The following is a 19,441-nucleotide window of genomic DNA, read 5'->3' as shown; positions in this document are numbered from 1 at the left end:
GAATGACTTTGTCTGTCTGTATGCGGCTGAGCCATTTAAAAAAACAAAAACAAACAAACAAAATGTATTTTATGTTTAAAGAGGCTAGATGTCATCAGATGTTTCCTGCAGACCATTAGAGGAGCAACAGTTTAATACAACAGACAGTTGCTTATGCTGCTGTGTAATTACCTCCATAAAGTTTCAGTGCAATGTTAAGCTCCCTTCCACCAAATTCTGTGTTTGTTTCTGGTGTAGATGTTTGTTAGGGAGCGTCTTCTACTATGGCAGACCTGTACCCAGATGCAATCAAGCAGCAAAATGTCAGACTACAGTAGCTTTGTAATAACTATACTGTTCTTCAGTGTTCCAACAAAATTTTGTTAGACATCCTTTGAGTTATCCAGTGGAAATTTTTGTTCAGGACCGGGATGGTGTTCTTTCATACAGAGCCAATGCTGACACAGCAGTATTTCCATGAACACAAACCGGATATTGACCTCCCCTTCAGAGGCTCCTCCAGCTGCTTTGTGTTGCTGTTGATTCAGTGTTCTTTTACTGCAGGAACTACTACCAGGGTTCTCCCCAGACAATGGAATAATGGCGCCACGCCGTTTTACTGCTATGCAGCACTGCTATACTGTGGCATCATCTTGTGATGTTTTTTTGATTGGAGAATTTATTCATCAACCTTCATCAAAGCCATTTCAAGATATCAGTCATGACTCACCTTTCTGCTGATTAAAGTCGCTAACTGGGACTCTTGTTTTAGTGGTGCAGCTTATCTAAAATTTACATAACAATTGTTCATTTTGTGACTAAAGCACCAAATTTGGCACACTTATTCTAAATGAACTAATACTTATTTTCAGATGTGGAGGTATCCTGGAGCTGACCTCTCATGAGATTACAGGGGTCAATAAAGAATTATACATGGTCAAAATTGAAAATGTTCCAATCATATTGAAAGGTATATCATATTATTTATCTGATCATAACGATTCCAAAAAGGCATAGTTTAGATTATCCTTAACTAAATGTTGTGGAGTTACAGGGTATAAACAGCAAAAATGATGACAAAGGTCAGTTTCAGTTTGTACAGGGTTCAAAAGATAAAGTTGTTCCAATTTTGATCAGAAATGATGCACATAGTTGGTTGAGTTAATAGGGTTTTAAAAAGGAATACTTTGCACCATCTGTCTTGCTTAGTTGTCATATTACAGGGTAACATATGTCATATGTCATAGAATACGTTATTTTGGAGACCAAGCATTCAAAATTGACAGACTATTCCATTTATGAATCCTATTCCAAAGGTGATTATTCACTTTATTTACATTTAATGTCTTGGTAAAATGGTTGCATTGTCTGTTCTTCTAATGAGTTAGGTGGTGTACCGCTCTTAATGGGCAATTCTACGGTAACGGAATTACAATCTGAGCTAATCTGCCATGGTTAGATGCCATATGTCCAGATTTTGCTGCTGTTGTAATTTCGTTACCATAGAATTGCCCTAATATGTTTATTACACCTGTGACACCCACGTCAGATGCACTGTGTTGCGCGATGCTGACGTATTGACTTGCCACCGCAACGTATCTACTCTGTGGCGCAGCTGCGTGTGATGTTACAGCTATGATGAACATAATATCACTAATACTTTTTGTAACCCGTAAGAGGGAATGACAATGTATCTGTAATAATATGGTTATTATTGTGATACCTCGTTCAGATGTTCGCACTGGTCTGCGGCTCTGAGGTACATTGACTCTATATTTAGAGTGTAGATTATGAATTGTGCAATAAATAATAGTCTATCATAAAAAGAACTTGGTGTTGCAGGAATTGGCCTCCATTTGTACTTGAAACAGTCAACATACTAGCGCTTCCTCCTCTGGAGGACACATTGCCTGAAGTGATGGCTGCTAACAGCACCACTATACTAAAAAAATTCTGGAGAGAACCCTGAGTACTGTACTAAGGGACTTCTACTGAAACTAAAAATGTACTTTAGGTTTCCATTGCAGGAAGTAGTACCATACCAAGGAAATTGTACAGTAAATCGTAAATGGCTTTTCCATCTGCAACATAAGCTCAAAGCGCTTTGCAATTATGCCTCACATTTACCCATTCATACAAACACATTCAAACACTGATGTTGGGGTGCTGCCATGCAGGGTGCTCACTACACACTAGGAGCAACTTGGGGATTAAGGGCCTTGCCCAAGGGCCCTGAGTGATTTTCTGGTCTGGCTGGGGTTTGAACCGAGGATTCTCTGGTCTGAAGCCCACTGCTTAACCACTAGGCCATCACCTCCCCCTACGGTACTATACTTTTCCACTGCAGAGACCAGGGACAAATTGATGACATGTCAGATCCTCTTTGAAACTGCAATCTGGTAGAAACTGCGATTCTACCAGTCAGTGGTGGGCACAGCTAACCCAAAAGTTAGCTTTGATAATCATTAATCCGCTAACCGAAAAGTTAACTTTTATAACGCTAAACCGATAAACCGCTAAAAAATTTAGTGGAAGTTACCACTAACCTCTAGTTTTTAGTATTGACTCAGTCGCAGCCACATCGGATGACATTGCTGGCTACTGATGAGTCATTTTCAAGTTTAAGCGCCGCAGGGGCTGCTGGGTAAAGTCAAACGTCAAGTCACATAACCTGCACATTCCCAGAATCACAAACACAAAACAAATGCCCCAAACACTGTCATCATCTTTATCAAAAGCAGTAAATCGCAGTATTAGAAGTCACAGTTTATCTCTATATTATATATTTATAAACCGTTAATGCAGCTACAGCTCACCCGTATTGCCTTCACAAACCTAAAACAGATCCATGAAAAATAAATAAATAAAAAATGAAATCCCAAACATGGTCATCGTCTGTATATTCAGTCTCTCCTATTCAGTTAATGTATACGAGGTCTCTTAGATAATAAACCGACCCTTTTTATTTTTTTTTTTAACTATATGGATTTGAATGACATGCGATTACACCAATCATGCTTGAACCCTCGTGCGCATGCGTGAGTTTTTTCACGCGTGTCGGTGACGTCATTTCCCTGTGGGCAGGCCTTGAGTGAGATGTGGTCCCGCCCTCTCGGCTGAATTCCTTTGTTTCACACGCTGCTCGAGACGGCGCGCGTTGCTTTATCAAAATTTTTTCTGGACCTGTGAGGAATATCCGAGTGGACACTATTCGAGAAATTAAGATGGTTTTCTGTGAAAAGTTTAACGGCTGATGAGAGATTATGGGGTGTTTCTGTCGGTGTAAGGACTTCCCACGGAGCGGGACGTCCTGCAGCGCTTCCAGGCGCTGTCGTCGGCCTGTTTCGATCTTAAAACATCCTAATTTAAGGCTTAATTCACCCAGGACATCGTGAGAGAACAGAGAAGATTCAGAAGAGGCCGGCATAAGGAATTTATGCGGACATTCCACTGTTTAAGGACATTTTTTTTAATGAAAGACGTACGCGCAAATTCGCCGAGTCGTTTCCGTGACGACTCGGCAAATCTGTGTGCGCCGCGACAGGAAAAACACCTCCGTGTTGAAAACCATTTGTAGAATTCAGGCGGCTTTTAATGGCTTTCAACAAGTGAGTAACTGAGAAATTGTTTAACAGCTTGGGCATGTTCCAACTTGCCCGTTAAGATTTCCAACGGAGGTGTTTTTCCTGTCGCGACCCCCCGCGGTCGGGTCCAGCCCGACATGCGACTCTGCCCGCACGTTCTTTCATTACAAAATGACCGTTAACAATGGAATGTCCGAATAAACTCCTCATGCCGACTTCTTCTGAAAGTTCTCTGTTCTCTGACGACTTACTGCGTCAACAGAGCCTGAAATGTGGAAGTTTTCAACTTGAAACGGCGAGACGCTGCCGCCTCGAAGCGCAGATCGCCGTCAGGCGCCGTGGACCGTCCTTAAAGCGACACTACCAGACCAAAATCTCTCATCAGCCGTTAAAATTTTTACCGAAAACCAGCTGAATTTATTGAACGGTGTCCACTCAGTTGCGCCTTACAGTTTTGAAAAAATTTTTAGCAAACAAAGCAACAGTCTCTGAGCCATTCCTAAACAATGAAAAAAATCGACGAGCGGGTGGACGACTCCTCACTCAAAGCCTGCCCACAGGCGAATGACGTAACCGACAGGCGTGAAAAAACTCTCGCATGCCCACGAGGGTTCAAGCATGTCTGATGTAATCACACGTGATTCAAATCCATATGGTTTTTGAAAAAATAATAAGGTCGGATACTTTTCTAATAGACCTCGTAAAGTGAAAAATAAGCAACTACCTTTTAGAATTCAAGAGTTTTTCACAGGGAGAGAGAGGGAAAATATAATCTAAGGGGCTTGTATTATTTTAAAATTGCAGGGGCTCGGACAACTAGGAAAGGTTTCTGTGTCTCCATTTGTGCCCTTAAAATATGGAATAAACTGACGGAGGAACTCAAGCGATGTCCAAATATTATTCAGTTTAAATGTCAGTATAAAGAAATGATGTTCTCTAGATATGTAACTGATGAAGAAAAATGAGATTGTGCTCTGAGGTGCTGAATTGTGAATGTAGTTTGTTCGGTAACATTGGGATTGTGTCCCAATGGGGTAGGCATCTACAAGTTTTGCTTCTGCCTAACCCCTTTTGGCCGCATGGGTGCTGTGTTGGACTATTTTCTCTTGTCTTTCTTTGTATGTTTTGTTAATTGCTTGGATCCATGTGTGCCGAAATAATTTCAAATTCAATAAAAAGCAGTAAATTGCAGTATTAATAGTCACAGTTTCTCTGTATTATATTTATAAACTGTTATAAATAAAATAATATAATAAACCCCAGACATTATCATCTTTATCAAAAGCAATAAATCACAGTATTAGAAGTCACAGTTTATATGTACATTATATTTATAAACATTAACTGAAATAACAGCTCACCCATATTGCATTCATAAACTTAACATTAGTTCCTGTTTATAAACAGGAACTAACATCTGTGATTTTAGGGTTTACAAACATTTCTGATCGTTAAACTTTACTCATTTTACCAGCAAAAAAAAAAAAAAAAAAGTTAGCCGAACTAAATTTAGCGGAAGGTAATTGGTACGCTGATGGCTTTGAAAGTTAGCTGAAAATCTAATACACTAATGAAAAAGTAAGCTTTACTAGGTAGGGGATTAGCGGCAAAGTGCCCCCCACTGCTGGTAAAAACTCCATTTTGCCTTTACTTGCTCTGAGTACTACTTTGTCAACATTTGTATCATTTGGATGGAGTTTCTACCAGAAGAGACTGCAACAACAGAGATCAACTATACTTTAAAAAAGTAAACATTGATCAGAAATGTAATAAAATATCAATTGGGAAGTCATAGTCATATGTTGCTATATTCAGCAATTAAAATAGTGTTGTACTTCTGCATCATCAAACATTGTGTATTTCAAGTATGTGAAATGGAGCACTTTCAAAAATTTTGTAACTTTAGTTACAAGTTCCTTTGACATCTCTACTGGTAGAGACTTTGATCGCAATCTCTACTGGTAGAAACTATTTTACCAGATCACAGTTTCTACCTTGACTCTAAAGGGGCACAGATGGTAGCATTAACCAGCAATGACTAATGAAATACTAAATTAAGTCATGTTTGCCTGGTACCATTTGTGGCACCATTTGTGTGCCACAATAATAGGTTTTTCATACGTGCTAAATGGATAATCAACGCAAATGGTGAATAAATGGAAAAATGACAACAAATCAATAGTTCAGCTACAGTCACACAAATGTGATGATTAACTGCGGAATTGGACAAAGCAGCTGACAGCTGCAACATATTCCTGCAGTGATAAACCACCTAAGTGTTTATCACGTTAGGATGAGTGAAATGTGGAACTTTGCTGACGCCTCTTTTATGAGGCAAGAATTGGGCAATAAAAAATACTATCAGTCTAGGAACACAAAATAGTATTGTATCTGCAGTGAGCTTACAATAAGGTAACTTTTAATAATGATCTTATTTAATTAAAAATAAATTTGAAAAAGCACTACTGATCTCATCTTAGAACCTTTTTTTATGAATTCATTTGGTTTTAACATGAGCAACAGGCAGTTTCATACCAATGTTGACTTTCTACATTGTCCCACTTTGTTTGAATGGGTTTAGAAAGTGTTAGTAAATCTCTATGCACAAAGCACACACTTGCCAACCTCATGTGAACAAGCATTTCATAATTACTGGCCACTCATATCCCACATATGTGCACTTTGAACCTGATCTATCATTTAAAACATAAATAGAAAAGCTTTCATTTAAAATTGCATTTTCTACATGAAAAGTGTAGCCAGGCCTGGGTGGGCTCAAAAGGCTGTGTTCCCCTCAAAGGAAGCCCATTTGCAGCGTAGTGTTGAGGGGGCTACAGTACCCTTCCTCCCACTCCTCTTTCCCCACAGACTTGGCCAGCGATTGGCTCTGTGCTTCAGGCTGTGTGATTTCTCTGCAGCAGAAATGTCACCCTGCCTCACTATCACAACTAATTCTGTACTTTCATTCTTCTGAAGCTTTAAATGGTTCATTAGCCTTTAACAACACTGCAGACCCTACTTCAGACTCTGCTTTTTAACCCCTCTCTGTCTGGTTGACTTTCCCCTTCTGACTGTGTCTGCATGGATTCCTGCCAGTTTTTCCTCTGTCCAAGATTGGGCTCCAGTCGCTTGGTAATGATTTAGATTCTGATCACTGCAGAGGATGCCCAGTGGCAGTGGCACAAGTGGTGGTGGTGGTGGGGGGATTGGTTTGGACGGAACCCTTCCTTGTGGACTCTTACCCTGAATGGAGAACATTGATGCTTCTCTATCCTGCCCCCCACCCCACACACACACACACACACACACACACACACACACACACACACACACACACACACACACACACACACACACACACACACACACACACACACACACACACACACACACACACACACACACACACACACACACACTTTCTGTGCCTTTTTCACTGGATTGTTGTTCCTTCAATGGGCCTTTCAGGGCTCTGGGCTTTTGGGTTGAGATACAAAGACTTCCAGTGCACGAAAAAAGGACACGGTTGTGCGTCTTCACAAGGTGTTAACTAGCCACCACCTGCCAAGCTCTTTACACTAAATGCACAACACAGACCTACAGTTGCAGGTAGAAGTGTACATACACCTTGGCTAATATATTCCAGTTTATCAAACGATATGCATTTGTGTCAGTTATAATGTCTACTTGATTTTCATATAAAGTTACAAAAATAATAGTTACAAGATAGATTTATCTGAGCTTTTAGTCACTATATCAGATATCCAGTGGGTCAGCGGTTTATACCCCCATCACACAGCTACAATCCCACAATGTTGGCAGAAAACTGGGAGATCCTGCATAACGTATTAGGAACCCAACAGATGCAGCAAAGGGATGCAGGGTGTTCTCCAGAGACGTGTTCAAACTTTGGAAATGTTCAAAAATGAATTAATTTAATTGAATGAAGTATTAACTAAGGATGTATTGAGTGCATCCCCCCCACCAAAAAAAAAAAAAAAAAAAAACCTAAAAGAAAATTCTCGCAGAACTCTTTCTACAAAAAAGAAATACAAATACGTATTTGATCCCCTACCAACCAGCAAGAATTCTGGCTCACACAGACCTGTTAATTTTTCTTTAAGAAGCCCTCTTATTCTGCACTCTTTACTTGTATTAACTGCACCTGTTTGAACTTGTTACCTGTATAAAAGACACCTGTTCACACACTCAATCACACTCCATCCTGTCCACCATAGTCAAGACCAAAGAGCTGTCTAAGGACACCAGGGACAAAACTGTAGACCTGCACAAGGCTGAGATGGACTACATGACAACAGGCAAGCAGCTTGGTAGAAGACAACAACTGTTATGATTATTTATTAGAAAGCGGAAGAAACACAAGATGACTGTCAATCTCCCTCGGTCTGGGATTCCATGCAAGATCTCACTTTGTGGGGTAAGGATGATTCTGAGAAAGCTCAGAACTACACAGGAGAACCTGGTCAATGACCTGAAGAGAGCTGGGACCACAGTCACAAAGATTACATTAGTAACATCTGATGCTGTCATGGTTTAAAATCCTGCAGGGCAGCAAGGTCCCCCTGCTCAAGCCAGCACATGTCCATGCCCGTTTGAAGTTTACCAGTGACCATCTGGATGATCCAGAGGAGGCATGGGAGAAGGTCATGTGGTCAGATGAGACCAGAATAGAGCTTTTTGGAATCAACTCCACTTACCATGTTTAGTGGATGAGAACAACCAAATCCCTGCTGCAGTGTGTGCAAACCTGGTGAAAAACTACAGGAAACCTTTGATCTTTGTAATTGCAAACAAGGGCTACTGTACCAAATATTAACATTGATTTTCATAGGTGTTGAAATACTTATTTGCAGCAGTAACATACAAATAAATTACTAAAAAAAAACATACATTGTGATTTCCGGATTTTTTTTTTTTTTATATATATATTATGTATCGCACAGTGGACATGCACCTAAGATGAAAATTTCAGACCCCTCTATGATTTCTAAGTGGGAGAACTTGCAAAATCGCAGGGTGTTGAAATACTTATTTTCCTCACTGTATCATTAAATTTGTCTAACAGTAAAATAATGTTATTTGGAAATTATAAACTTGCATACAAATTCAGTTGAGTATTCAAGGGGTAAACATAGAACGTGTCAAAGAGAATAAGTTGTTAGGTGTCATTATTGATGAAAGAATTATTTGGAAAGCTCATATTCACCATATCCAAAAGAAAGTATCAAAGTATTGCAGTATTAAATAAGGCAAAGCACGTTCTTGATTGTAACACACTACATACTCTGTATTGCCCATTGGTTGAACCCTACCTGACTTAGTGTGCTGAAGTTTGGGTTATCAACTATAAAACTACATTGCAACCATTATTCATTCTTCAAAAAAGACCATTAAGAATAATCCACAACACCAACCCGTTGTTCATTAAATCTAAAATATTAAAACTCTATGATATGATTACATTCAAGACTGTTCAGTTAATGTACAAAGTGAAAAATAAGCAACTGCCCTTTAGAATTCAAGTTTTTTTTTATGGAGAGAGAGAAGGAATATATAATTTAAGGGGCTTGTATCATTTTAAAATTGCTGGCGCTCGGACGACCAGTAAAGGCTTCTGTGTCGCCACTTGTGGCCCAAAAAAATGGAATAATCTGAGGAACTCAAACGATGTCCAAATATTTACCGGTTTAAATATCTATATAAAGAAATGGTGTTCTCTGGATATGTATCTAATGAAGTAAGTTGAGTTTTGTGTTTTATGTCAATAGGCTGCGATTGTATATTGTTAACGGATTCTGTCCTTTGAGTTTGATTGATTAATGTGACTGAGAGGGAGATACATAAGTTTTACTTCCCCTCCACTCCTATTCAGACTGATTGGACTGGATGGACTGGATTTTGGCATTGCTGGAATGTTAATGTATGCATAATGTCCGAATAAACTATTCATTCATTTAAAATGAATTTAATCTGTTTTGGAATAAGGCAGTGATGTAACAAAATGAGGAAACGGTGAAGCGCTGTGAATACTTTCCGGATGCACTGTAAGTTGCACCAGCATATAAGTTGCAACCTATTTATTTATTTAAAAAAAAAATGCTTGTTTAAGAAGAAGAAGAAAAAAAACAACAAAAAATATATATAATTTACTCCGAAGTATAATTTGCTCCTTTTTCTGTATTAGCTTTTTAATTTATTTTTGTGCACTGTTGTGTATTTTTTTATTTTTGCCATTTATTCTTTTATTCATTTATTTTTTAAATGCTTTGATTCCTGAGAAAATCCTTTATAAATATATTATTATTATTATTATTATTATTATGAATGTGTGATCTTTCGCAGGACCTTGCAAACTTGCAAAAATAAATATATAAATAGAAATTACGCAGCATATACTCAGAAAAATACAGTCTTCAAATTATGAAGGCATTATGAACAATTTGTCATGTGAATAACAAAATGTGATGACTCTAAAATTGAATTAATTGGTCAGCCCTACTGGTGAGATACATATTCTTTAGGTGTAGATGAACTGATTTATTTTTGAAGTTCTGTGGTTCATGTCGGCAATGAAGTGTTTTCTCTTGTGTACAAAATAGGTCTTTAACATTGCATGATGGGCACGGAATGACTTGTATCTGTGTGTAGCTAAAGGTTTTTTTCCTGTTTATAAATGGGGTGTTGTGTTTGTCTTTATTTTTGTCAGCTTCACATTTTCTTAACTTGAACTTCCTCTCATTCTCTGTTTTCAGGGTGTACCCCAGCTTCCCTGTGCAAAGGCACTCTACAACTATGATGGCAAAGAACCAGGAGACCTCAAATTCACCAAAGGTGATATCATCATCCTGCGTCGGCAAGTGGATGAGAACTGGTACCATGGAGAGATGGGCGGTGTTCATGGCTTCTTCCCCACCAACTTTGTTCAAATCATCAAGCCACTGCCACAGCCACCACCTCAGTGTAAGGCTCTGTATGACTTTGAGCTCAAAGACAAGGAAGCAGACAAGGACTGTCTGCCATTCTCTAAGGTGAGAGACCGCAGCACCGCAGCAGCCTCCGTTCTGCCACGTGGTAGCGGCACTTCATGCAGCCTCTCATTACAGTTATACTCTGCTGTCTAAGCATTCATTTTCTCAAGTTACGAGGGTGTTTGAATTTAAGGGTTGGAAACCAAAACGCCCAGAGAAATTATGTTTTTGAGCTAGGCTTCTGGATGACTGCTGGGGTGGTAGACCATAACTGCAGTAATTTTGTTTTTCTATAAACTCTTTCAGTCATTCTTTGTTTTTCATTCTGTCATCAGTTGTTATACTACATAAGCAAAAAGAGAAACTTGCTGGCTCAGTGGTGTTCTGAGCAGAATGCCATGCCTGACACCCCTGTGTTTTACTAGTGGGCACATGTTCCCTTTAATCCCAACCTTGTTATTCCTGGTCAGTGTTTGTTCTTCAGAAATTAGAAACATTCTTAGCTGCCTGCACATTTCATGGGTTTCTATTTGTTAAAGACCACTCTCCTATGTTTTGGGTTTTAGGATGATGTCTTGACTGTGATCCGTAGAGTGGATGAAAACTGGGCAGAGGGAATGCTCGGCGATAAAATTGGAATTTTCCCGATCTCCTATGTTGAGGTAAGAAAATTAGCTAGAATCATAAATTCAGTCTGTGTACCCATTAGTTTAGTTTTTTATATGAAACTCTGCAAGTCAATGTTAAGGAACGCTTTGTTTCTTCAAGAGCTGTCAATGGCAATAATTTTCTGTTGTTATGAATATGATACATAATGTTTATTTTTGAAATAACTTACACAATGAAAGAGTGTTAGAATTGAATAGCATCCACAGAGGTGGGTGGAGATTAGTCAGTTGCATAAAGACAAGCGAAAGTATATTTAATTAATTGTTTTCTAGAGTGTTGAAGTATTCATGTTTTTCTGCGCTAACGATGACTATTTATCAAACCCTGAGTGCAGTACTTTTCCAAAGCTAAGTTGAATTAATTTGTTTATCACAGCAGGATCCACCATTTAAAAAAAAAAGTGTTATAATAATAATAATAATAATAATAATAACAGTAATAATAATAAAAACTATCTTGTTCACCTCTGAGCACACGCTGCTCTGTATCAGCTTGTTAAATAAATAACTACAAAATTTGGGGGGTTTTGGGTATAGTTGGTGTTACTTATTCACATGCAATAATCGACTGTTACTGTTGAATTAGTCTTTAAAGTGCCTCTTTTTTTTAATCCTTTACATTTTTACTAGCTGTGCTGATGTGTCATGAACCTCTGCTGGATTAGAGTGAAATGCTTTGCTTTAATGTCATAAGTAGAGGGAGCCTCTTGCGGAAATGTATGACAGGATCTGACAGTGCCCTTAAATTAAGTGAAACCTTTTTAATGTTCCTCTTTGGATTTGTATCAAAGAGTTACACCTTACGTTGCCTGAAATAGATACAAAGTCTGCAGGGTTTTTTATAACCTGACTAGATAAACATTGAGATGCTTCATTGTAGAATATTTTCATTTTTCCACATTTATCACACCATCACCCCTTTCATCTGTTATTTCCAATTTAGTAGACTCACGTTTGATCTTTACCCCTCTTCTACACTTCTCTCTCAGTTTAATTCAGCAGCTCGGCAGCTCATAGAGTTGGACAAACCGTCAGACTCCAGTGGAGACTCTGGTGAGGGAGCCTCCTCGGGACCTCAGAGCAATGGGGCCCAGCGGGCAGGGGAGAAGAAGAACAGCAAGAAGCGTCATTCCTTCACCTCTCTCACTATGTCCCACAAACCCATGCTGGCTCCTCCCCCTCAGCGGCACTCGATGGAGATTAGTGGTCCAGTCCTCATCAGCTCCAGCAACCCCACAGCAGCTGCCCGAATTGGAGAGATTAGTGGGGGCCTTTCCTGCAGTGCACCTTCACAGGTAAGATGAAGATGTGCTGCAAATGTTGTTTCATTGTTGATTTGTTTTGAAATGCAGTACCAGTGAAAGGTTTGGACACACTTTAAAGTGTGTTCAAACCTTTCACTGGTAACGTATGTTTTAAAACAATTGGAAGGTTAATGTTTGGGAGCATAGCATATGTGAACAAATCACTATTTAGCCATTAATAATGCTGCTTTTTTGATCCCATCTGAAAAGTCAGGAGTCAGTGTGGCTCGAAGGGAGAAAGTGTCTCTCTGTCAGTCTGTCTCTATAGACTTATCAAATTGTATATTTTTTTTCCACTGAATTTTTTTTTTTTTAATGAACAATGTGATTTTGTGAAAACTCTACTTCATGGAAGAAATAATAACCTCTTACAGAAGAATCATAAGTGATAATCTTATTCTTATTTCCTAAAAACAATAATCCAAAAGAGTACTAAGTGTGCCCAGGTCCAAGGTCCAAACCTGTGGTTGGTTATGTGGGTGGGCACCTGGAACATCCTTTCCTTAGTTGGTATTACCATCTTCCACTGATATCAACGGAGTTGGGAAAGTGTCACATTGCAATGGCAGCGCTGTCTATGGTCCACAGACCTGAACGCTGCCTCATTTCAGCAAGTGGGAACACCTGCTTCTGGTCTGGTTACTCCAGTGGTCAACAGGCTGTACTTCCTGAGGAGGCTGTGCTCCTTTAACATCTGCAGGAAACTCCTGAGGATGTTCTACCAGTCTGTGGTTGCCAGCGTCCTCTTTTATGCTGTGGTGTGCTGAGGTGGCAGCACATCCCAAAAGGATTCCTCCAGGCTGCACAAACCAATCAGGCGTGCCAGCTCTGCTGCACTCTCCAGTGACAGTTGCAGAGAAGAGATCACTGAAAAAAAACTACTGGCCTTCATGGATGATGTCAGTCACTCTCTGCACACTGTCATCAGTGCACAGAGAGGCCTGTTCAGGCCTCTTCTCTCCTCCTGCTGCGACAGACTGCCTGGACACGCAGATAGTTTTGATACATTGGAAAATGTCAGAATACATTATTTCCAGGAGTTAATGGACTTCATTTTACATGCCACAATCCTGAGAGAACTTAAGAAGGTGAAAACACCACGACGCTGCAGCCGGAGATCGTGATCTGTCTATGAGGAGTGGATGGTGGATATGTCCTCTTGCTGGCCATCCATCCGTGAGGAGTTATACTAGATATCGACATATCCTCTCGCAGGCAATTGGTCCATGAGTAGGAGTTAATGGACTTTATTTAACATGCTACAGTTGTGAGAGAACTTGAAGTGAAAGCAAAGCGAAGCTGCATCTTGCAGTCGCACGGCCAGTCCGTTCATGAGGAGTGGACATGTCCTCTCACTTGCGATCTGAAATCCGAACCTCATGAAATTTTTGTACCATTGAACTCATAAACATTCACAATTTGTATATATAGTGAGGAAAATAAGTATTTGAACACCCTACGATTTTGCAAGTTCTCCCACTTAGAAATCATGGAGGGGTCTGAAATTGTCATCTTATGGCCCAGTCACACGGCACACGATGATTCCTGAATGAAGGGAAAAAGTAAAAAATGTCAATTCGTTGAGAAAAGGTGGACGAAAGAGCTTTTATCACTGAACAGTCTATGAAGCAAGAGCGCAAAAGGGACGAAAGAGGAACATAACAAAACCGAAGCTCACGATCTCGACGCTTTAACGAAACGCGCCTGGAGCCACAGCTGGAGCAGTGTGTGTCTGTATCTCTGAGTTCCAGGACTCGGCGCTGGGACAGAGCTCAGAGCGCCTGAGTCCTGGAGAAACTGCAAACAGAATCTGTGTAGATCTGTGTGCACGTCGGTGGACCATCTGCTCTGGTTCCTCGTCCAGAACAAAAGAGGGATCATCTCCATCATCATCATCAGAACCCTCACTGTCTGTCGACACGCTGCGCACTCCGTCTTCCTCCAATAATAAAAAAAAAAAGTGTGCTGTGGTCACTGCTGTATCACTGTATTATGTTCTAAGCCATATATATTGATTTATAACAGAAAACTGTCAAAAGGGAGAATAAATATAAGTGTAAAGATGATTTCATATATCAGAGCAGTAAATTAATCAGTCCATGTGAACGCGCACATTGACTCACGTGCGGTTATTTCCACCTGCTGATCACTGATCCACAGTGTGAATTCTTTCTTCCAGAACAGCTTGTTATATAATCATTTTGAATCCTCTACCTGTTGCCACATGTACAGAAGGCCTGAATTATCATTCCTACACTCATATTGTTATATTTAATACAAAATAGTAAGCGCACAGAGCAGCTCCTGCTGTCGCTGATGCTGCATTGAAGTACCGTCAGAAATTACAGAACTTTTTTGTTGTTTCAAATTCAACAGTTGCTTGTGGCAAAATAATTAATTATATCCACACAAAAGATTAATTCTGGCCTATGTAAGGTGCCTGAGCCCATTGAAGCTGCCCCCCCACCACCACCCATACACACACACACAGATAAAAAAAATCCAAGCAAGCAGGCTGAGTTTGCCCTGTAATTTCCAACGGTACATGAAGCAGCAGCAGCCTCAGCGCTCAGAAACCGACTTCTGCACTGTGTGAAAACATTCAGCTGCTCGAACAAAGTCAAATTAAACAATAACGTTACAAAAACTACACAAACGATTAAAAAACATCAACAACGACAGCAAAACGAGACACAGACGAATTGAGGTTTTCGTTGTCCGGATTTTTTTTTTTTTTTTAGATTATGTCTCTCACAGTGGACATGCACCTAAGATGAAAATTTCAGACCCTTCCATGATTTCTAAGTGGGAGAACTTGCAAAATCACAGGGTGTTTAAATACTTATTTTCCTCACAGTATTTGATGCTGTGCTGGAAATGCAACATTAATTTCTCTGAGGGACCTTGGCCAACGGATCAATAAAGTTACCTATCTTTGTAATGTATCTAATCTATCTTATCTCTCTGTCTCTCCCTTTTTTTGTTGCTGTTATTGTTCTTATCTGTGCTGTGCTGCAAATGCAACATTAACTTCCCTGACTTACCCAAGGGATCAATAATGATCTATCTGTCTATCTATTTATCTTATGTGTCTGGCAAGGCAGTGGCTCTGGCAGACTGTGTCCTTCCAATAATATCAGATATCACCCTGTCAGCAAGCAAATTATTGTGCTCAGACTTCAGCATTCTTTGGGTGTCCTTTCCATTGTCTCAGTCTACCCTCAAACTGTAGTGAGGGAGACTTGTGACTGCTTGTGACCAGATCAAGACCTATAGCAAGGTAATAGCTCTTTCAGAACATGGTCAGATTTGAATTATAATGATGAATATGATTTATGTGCATTCAGGAGCTCTTTACAGGTAATGTTAGGCGTGAAACATAGAGAAAATGTGAGAATTGTGCATCCTGGAATATTATGGGGATTACTTTGTGAGAACTGTTTGCTGAACATTTGTCTAATGATACAAATTTTCCTCACATATTTGATATTTGTAGTGGCAATTTTTTGTTTATGATGGTATTTTTGCATTCATTGCTCACTAATTATTGTGATTATATGGATCAGCTAAAATACTAATACCAAATTTTTTTCTACTGTCTGAATGTTTTATATTCTGTAATACCTGCCTCAGTTAGTTATTTTATAAACGACTTTTAATCTGATATCTTCCTCTCCACTGTTGTAATGAATGTGATTACGTTTGATTTCAGATAAATTCACAGATCCGAGTTTACCCTGTTTGCCTTACTGATCATCTTGATAGCTGTCGTGGTAGATGCAGTTGCTAACATAGATCAACTGTAATGTCCCAAACCTGCACGCCCCTAGACCCTGGTCCTGGTATGTAATTAAATAGAAGCAGTGTACCTGTGTATTGATCTGTAATAAATTGAGATTAAAATTTAAAGGTATTTGTATGTTTAGAAGAAATGGAGTACTTAATCAGGGTATATGTAAAAACAGATATAGCACTTTATACATGTAACATTGACCCACTTTTACTATCTTTAATACTTTGTACAGTATACCTTAATAATGAAGTTAATTTAATTTTCAAGGTAAACACATAATTTGTTTGTTCTTTCAATGGCCACAGCCTTTTTCTTTGGTAATAAAGAACATTACCAACATCTCAGCTTAACTCATTGAGTGCCATTGATGCTTAAACATGTCTTTTCAGATAGTAACGCTCAGCGCCAAAGACGCGTTATCGCGCCAATTACATTTTTTTATGGGGGTGGGGGTAATCAGCTGATCTAGCTTGTGTAAAAAAAAAATAGAGTTGTAATCGCAAGGGAACCCATTCTGTGGGTGGTAGCAGTGTGAGTGTGGACCGGAGCGCGGCTCGCTCTCCACCGTTGTGCGGACGTCTTACGGTTGTACCGCTCCTAATCTGAATGGTTTCCACCTGGCTGTCGCCCATTGTCTGTCAAACTGTGATGCAGTCGCGCTGCTCCAGTCGTTCCATCTTTTTCCTTGGAATGAAAAAAATGCAGAGCGCACAACACACACCTCACACAAAGGCTGCTTACAAGCAAATGACGCAATCGACAGGCTCATGCAAGCACACGTGATTCAAATCCATCAGGTTTTTGAAAAAAATAAAAAGGTCCGATACGCGGGAGCCAGAGGGAAAAGACGCTCCGCCGAGAGAAGAGACAGACGGAGTCCCTCCCCTGACGTTTTTTTTATTTTTTTGGTGCATTATACATTCGGATCACTTTTCATAATGTTTGAGATGTCACTGAAGCAAAAACAATTATAATCAGACATTTTCTCCTTGAAATGTTGCTTGTCACAAAAAGCCAATTTTCTCAGTTTTTTGTCAGAAATCAGCATTTTTAGTGATACCCACTCATGTTCTGCAGACAATTACTAAAGAATGGAAAGAGGTACAAACAAACGTTTTTTTTCTGATGATAAAGGAAAGTCTGAAGTTTCTTTTGGTATGTTTGTTGTTGACATGGACATAGAACTCAGTTTTCTGTGGGTCTTGAAAAAACACTCAAATGCTGAAAAATCCTGGCACTGGGATGTTCTGAACTTTGAAAATGGCTGGCACTCAATGAGTTAATTACAGGTGCCACAATAATATGTACTATACATGTACAAGCAGTACATAGTGCAGTCAGTTGAGACAGGTAAGACAGCCTCACCTGTCATCATGGAAAGAAAAAATGTAAAATGAAAAAATAAATTAAATGGTTATATTTATCCAGTGATTTGTACTATAGTTATTTTCCTTTTAACTTCACCAGTTTTAGATTTTTTTTTTTTTATTCAAAATCGTTGAATTTTCACATTTGCCGTTCAAATACTGAGAAGAGACGTGCAGTGAGGCAGCAGACAGCTGTGCCTCACCTTGGATTGCACAATCCCCGGGCTAACTGCTGGAATCCTCACTGTCTCTCTGTGTCGCTATTAAAATGGCCAAACCAGAGGTGGAACGAAGTCACCATTAAGTCACTCTCAAATCATGAATCAGCAAGTCTCAAGTCATAATTAAAACCAATTATTTGCAAGCTGACTTGAGACTTGACTTGCAGATTCGTGACTTGAGAATGACTTGACAGTGACTTCGTCCCACTTCTAGGCCAAACACTTTGGCTGTATGAACTTAAATTTCATAGTTTAGCTGATGTACATAATGTACAGTTTTTGTCAACAGCTCTATGTGTATGTAATGTGTTTTGTGTGCTGAGCGATCATAAAACGGCTGCAAAAATGCACCAAGTGAGGCATGCAGTTCTGCTTCCTTATGGTAGGGGACACTAGTGATCCCTGGGATTTACAGTGATTCTTCTTGCAGCAACTCCTCAGCTGCAGAATAAGTGACAGCAAGCTACGAGAGCAGCTGTTCATTTATTTTTTTTCCTCTCACCTGGACTTTACTTTCAGAATGGAAGATTACATATCCAAACAAGCAATTTTTAAAATTGGACTTTCAATTGAAGCAGGAGGTAATAAATAAAAGGACGACCAAAGGCCGGAGCTGAAAGGTTTGCTTCAGACAACAGAAGACCCGCTCTTTTCAAATGCAGTGGGACACACTAAAGTCTGGCTATATGTACATCCAGCAAGGAACTGCCTTTTTCTGCTTTTCCTGCCTTATTTTCACAACTTTTGACAGTGTCTGGACTCAGATAGGATATTGTGACCTGAAGAATTTACAAAGAAGTGTCATCACAGACGAGCCGTCGACCACTCACATTCAAAGCCAGACAAGGCAGAAACATAGAGTCAGAACAGGACTGATGAAGGACAACTTGCTTCCCTGGCAGTGATCTCCACTGAGACAGAGACTTTTAAAACTGAAGATAAGGAAGACTTCCACAAGCAAGTCATCAATGCTTTTATTCAGAAGGAGCGGCACATGGACTTCATTTATAAGTAAAGGTAACACCATAATAATGTTTTTTTTTTTGTTGTTTTTTTTTTTATTAAATCTGCTTTTGTGTGCTACAGCTTGTATGTGTAAAGAATGCTAAACTTTTTTCAGCTTGGGACTCCGACTAGGCTGTATTTCTCCACTGTGAGATCAATAAAGTATATCTCTCTCATGAATAAATTCAAATGGGGCTGGTTTAACAAAAAGGACCAAAACGATGACCCAGCTTTTTTCATCATGTATACGGAGTAAGTCTTTGATTTTATTATATCATGTTTTCTTTGTCAGTTGACATAATTTAAGTTATTTCACACAAATCAAACTCTGTCTTTGGGATGAATTTACTTCAAACTGTCTCCATGCAAACATGATATGTTAGCCTACTAAATCTGCATTTTATGGTTTCTTCTGTTACATGGGCATGGAATATTCACGTGGAGGAAAATATGATAAATATTTAACAGAAGTCAGATATTGATGTGGAAAAACGCTTGTGCGTCGTTTTGCACAAAACTTTTAGTTCAGAG

The 19,441-nt window shown here is 39.4% G+C and overlaps 1 protein-coding gene across 2 annotated transcripts in view; it reads left to right on the top strand.

Annotated features, from left to right (window-relative positions):
• The window catches only part of sh3rf1 (SH3 domain containing ring finger 1), a 128,724-nt gene that overhangs the window by 82,739 nt on the left and 26,544 nt on the right, over positions 1-19,441 (top strand). For both annotated transcript variants that reach the window (XM_034180545.1, XM_034180544.1), the window contains exons 3-5: positions 10,337-10,612; positions 11,119-11,214; positions 12,210-12,515. In XM_034180545.1, coding sequence (XP_034036436.1) covers positions 10,337-10,612; positions 11,119-11,214; positions 12,210-12,515 — 678 coding nt within the window. The remainder of the gene's footprint in view (positions 1-10,336; positions 10,613-11,118; positions 11,215-12,209; positions 12,516-19,441) is intronic.

The sequence above is a fragment of the Thalassophryne amazonica genome, chromosome 10, assembly GCF_902500255.1.
Source record: "Thalassophryne amazonica chromosome 10, fThaAma1.1, whole genome shotgun sequence".
NCBI lineage: Eukaryota > Metazoa > Chordata > Actinopteri > Batrachoidiformes > Batrachoididae > Thalassophryne > Thalassophryne amazonica.
Note: the sequence above shows the minus strand (reverse complement) of the source record. Positions and strands in the feature narration are given on the sequence as shown.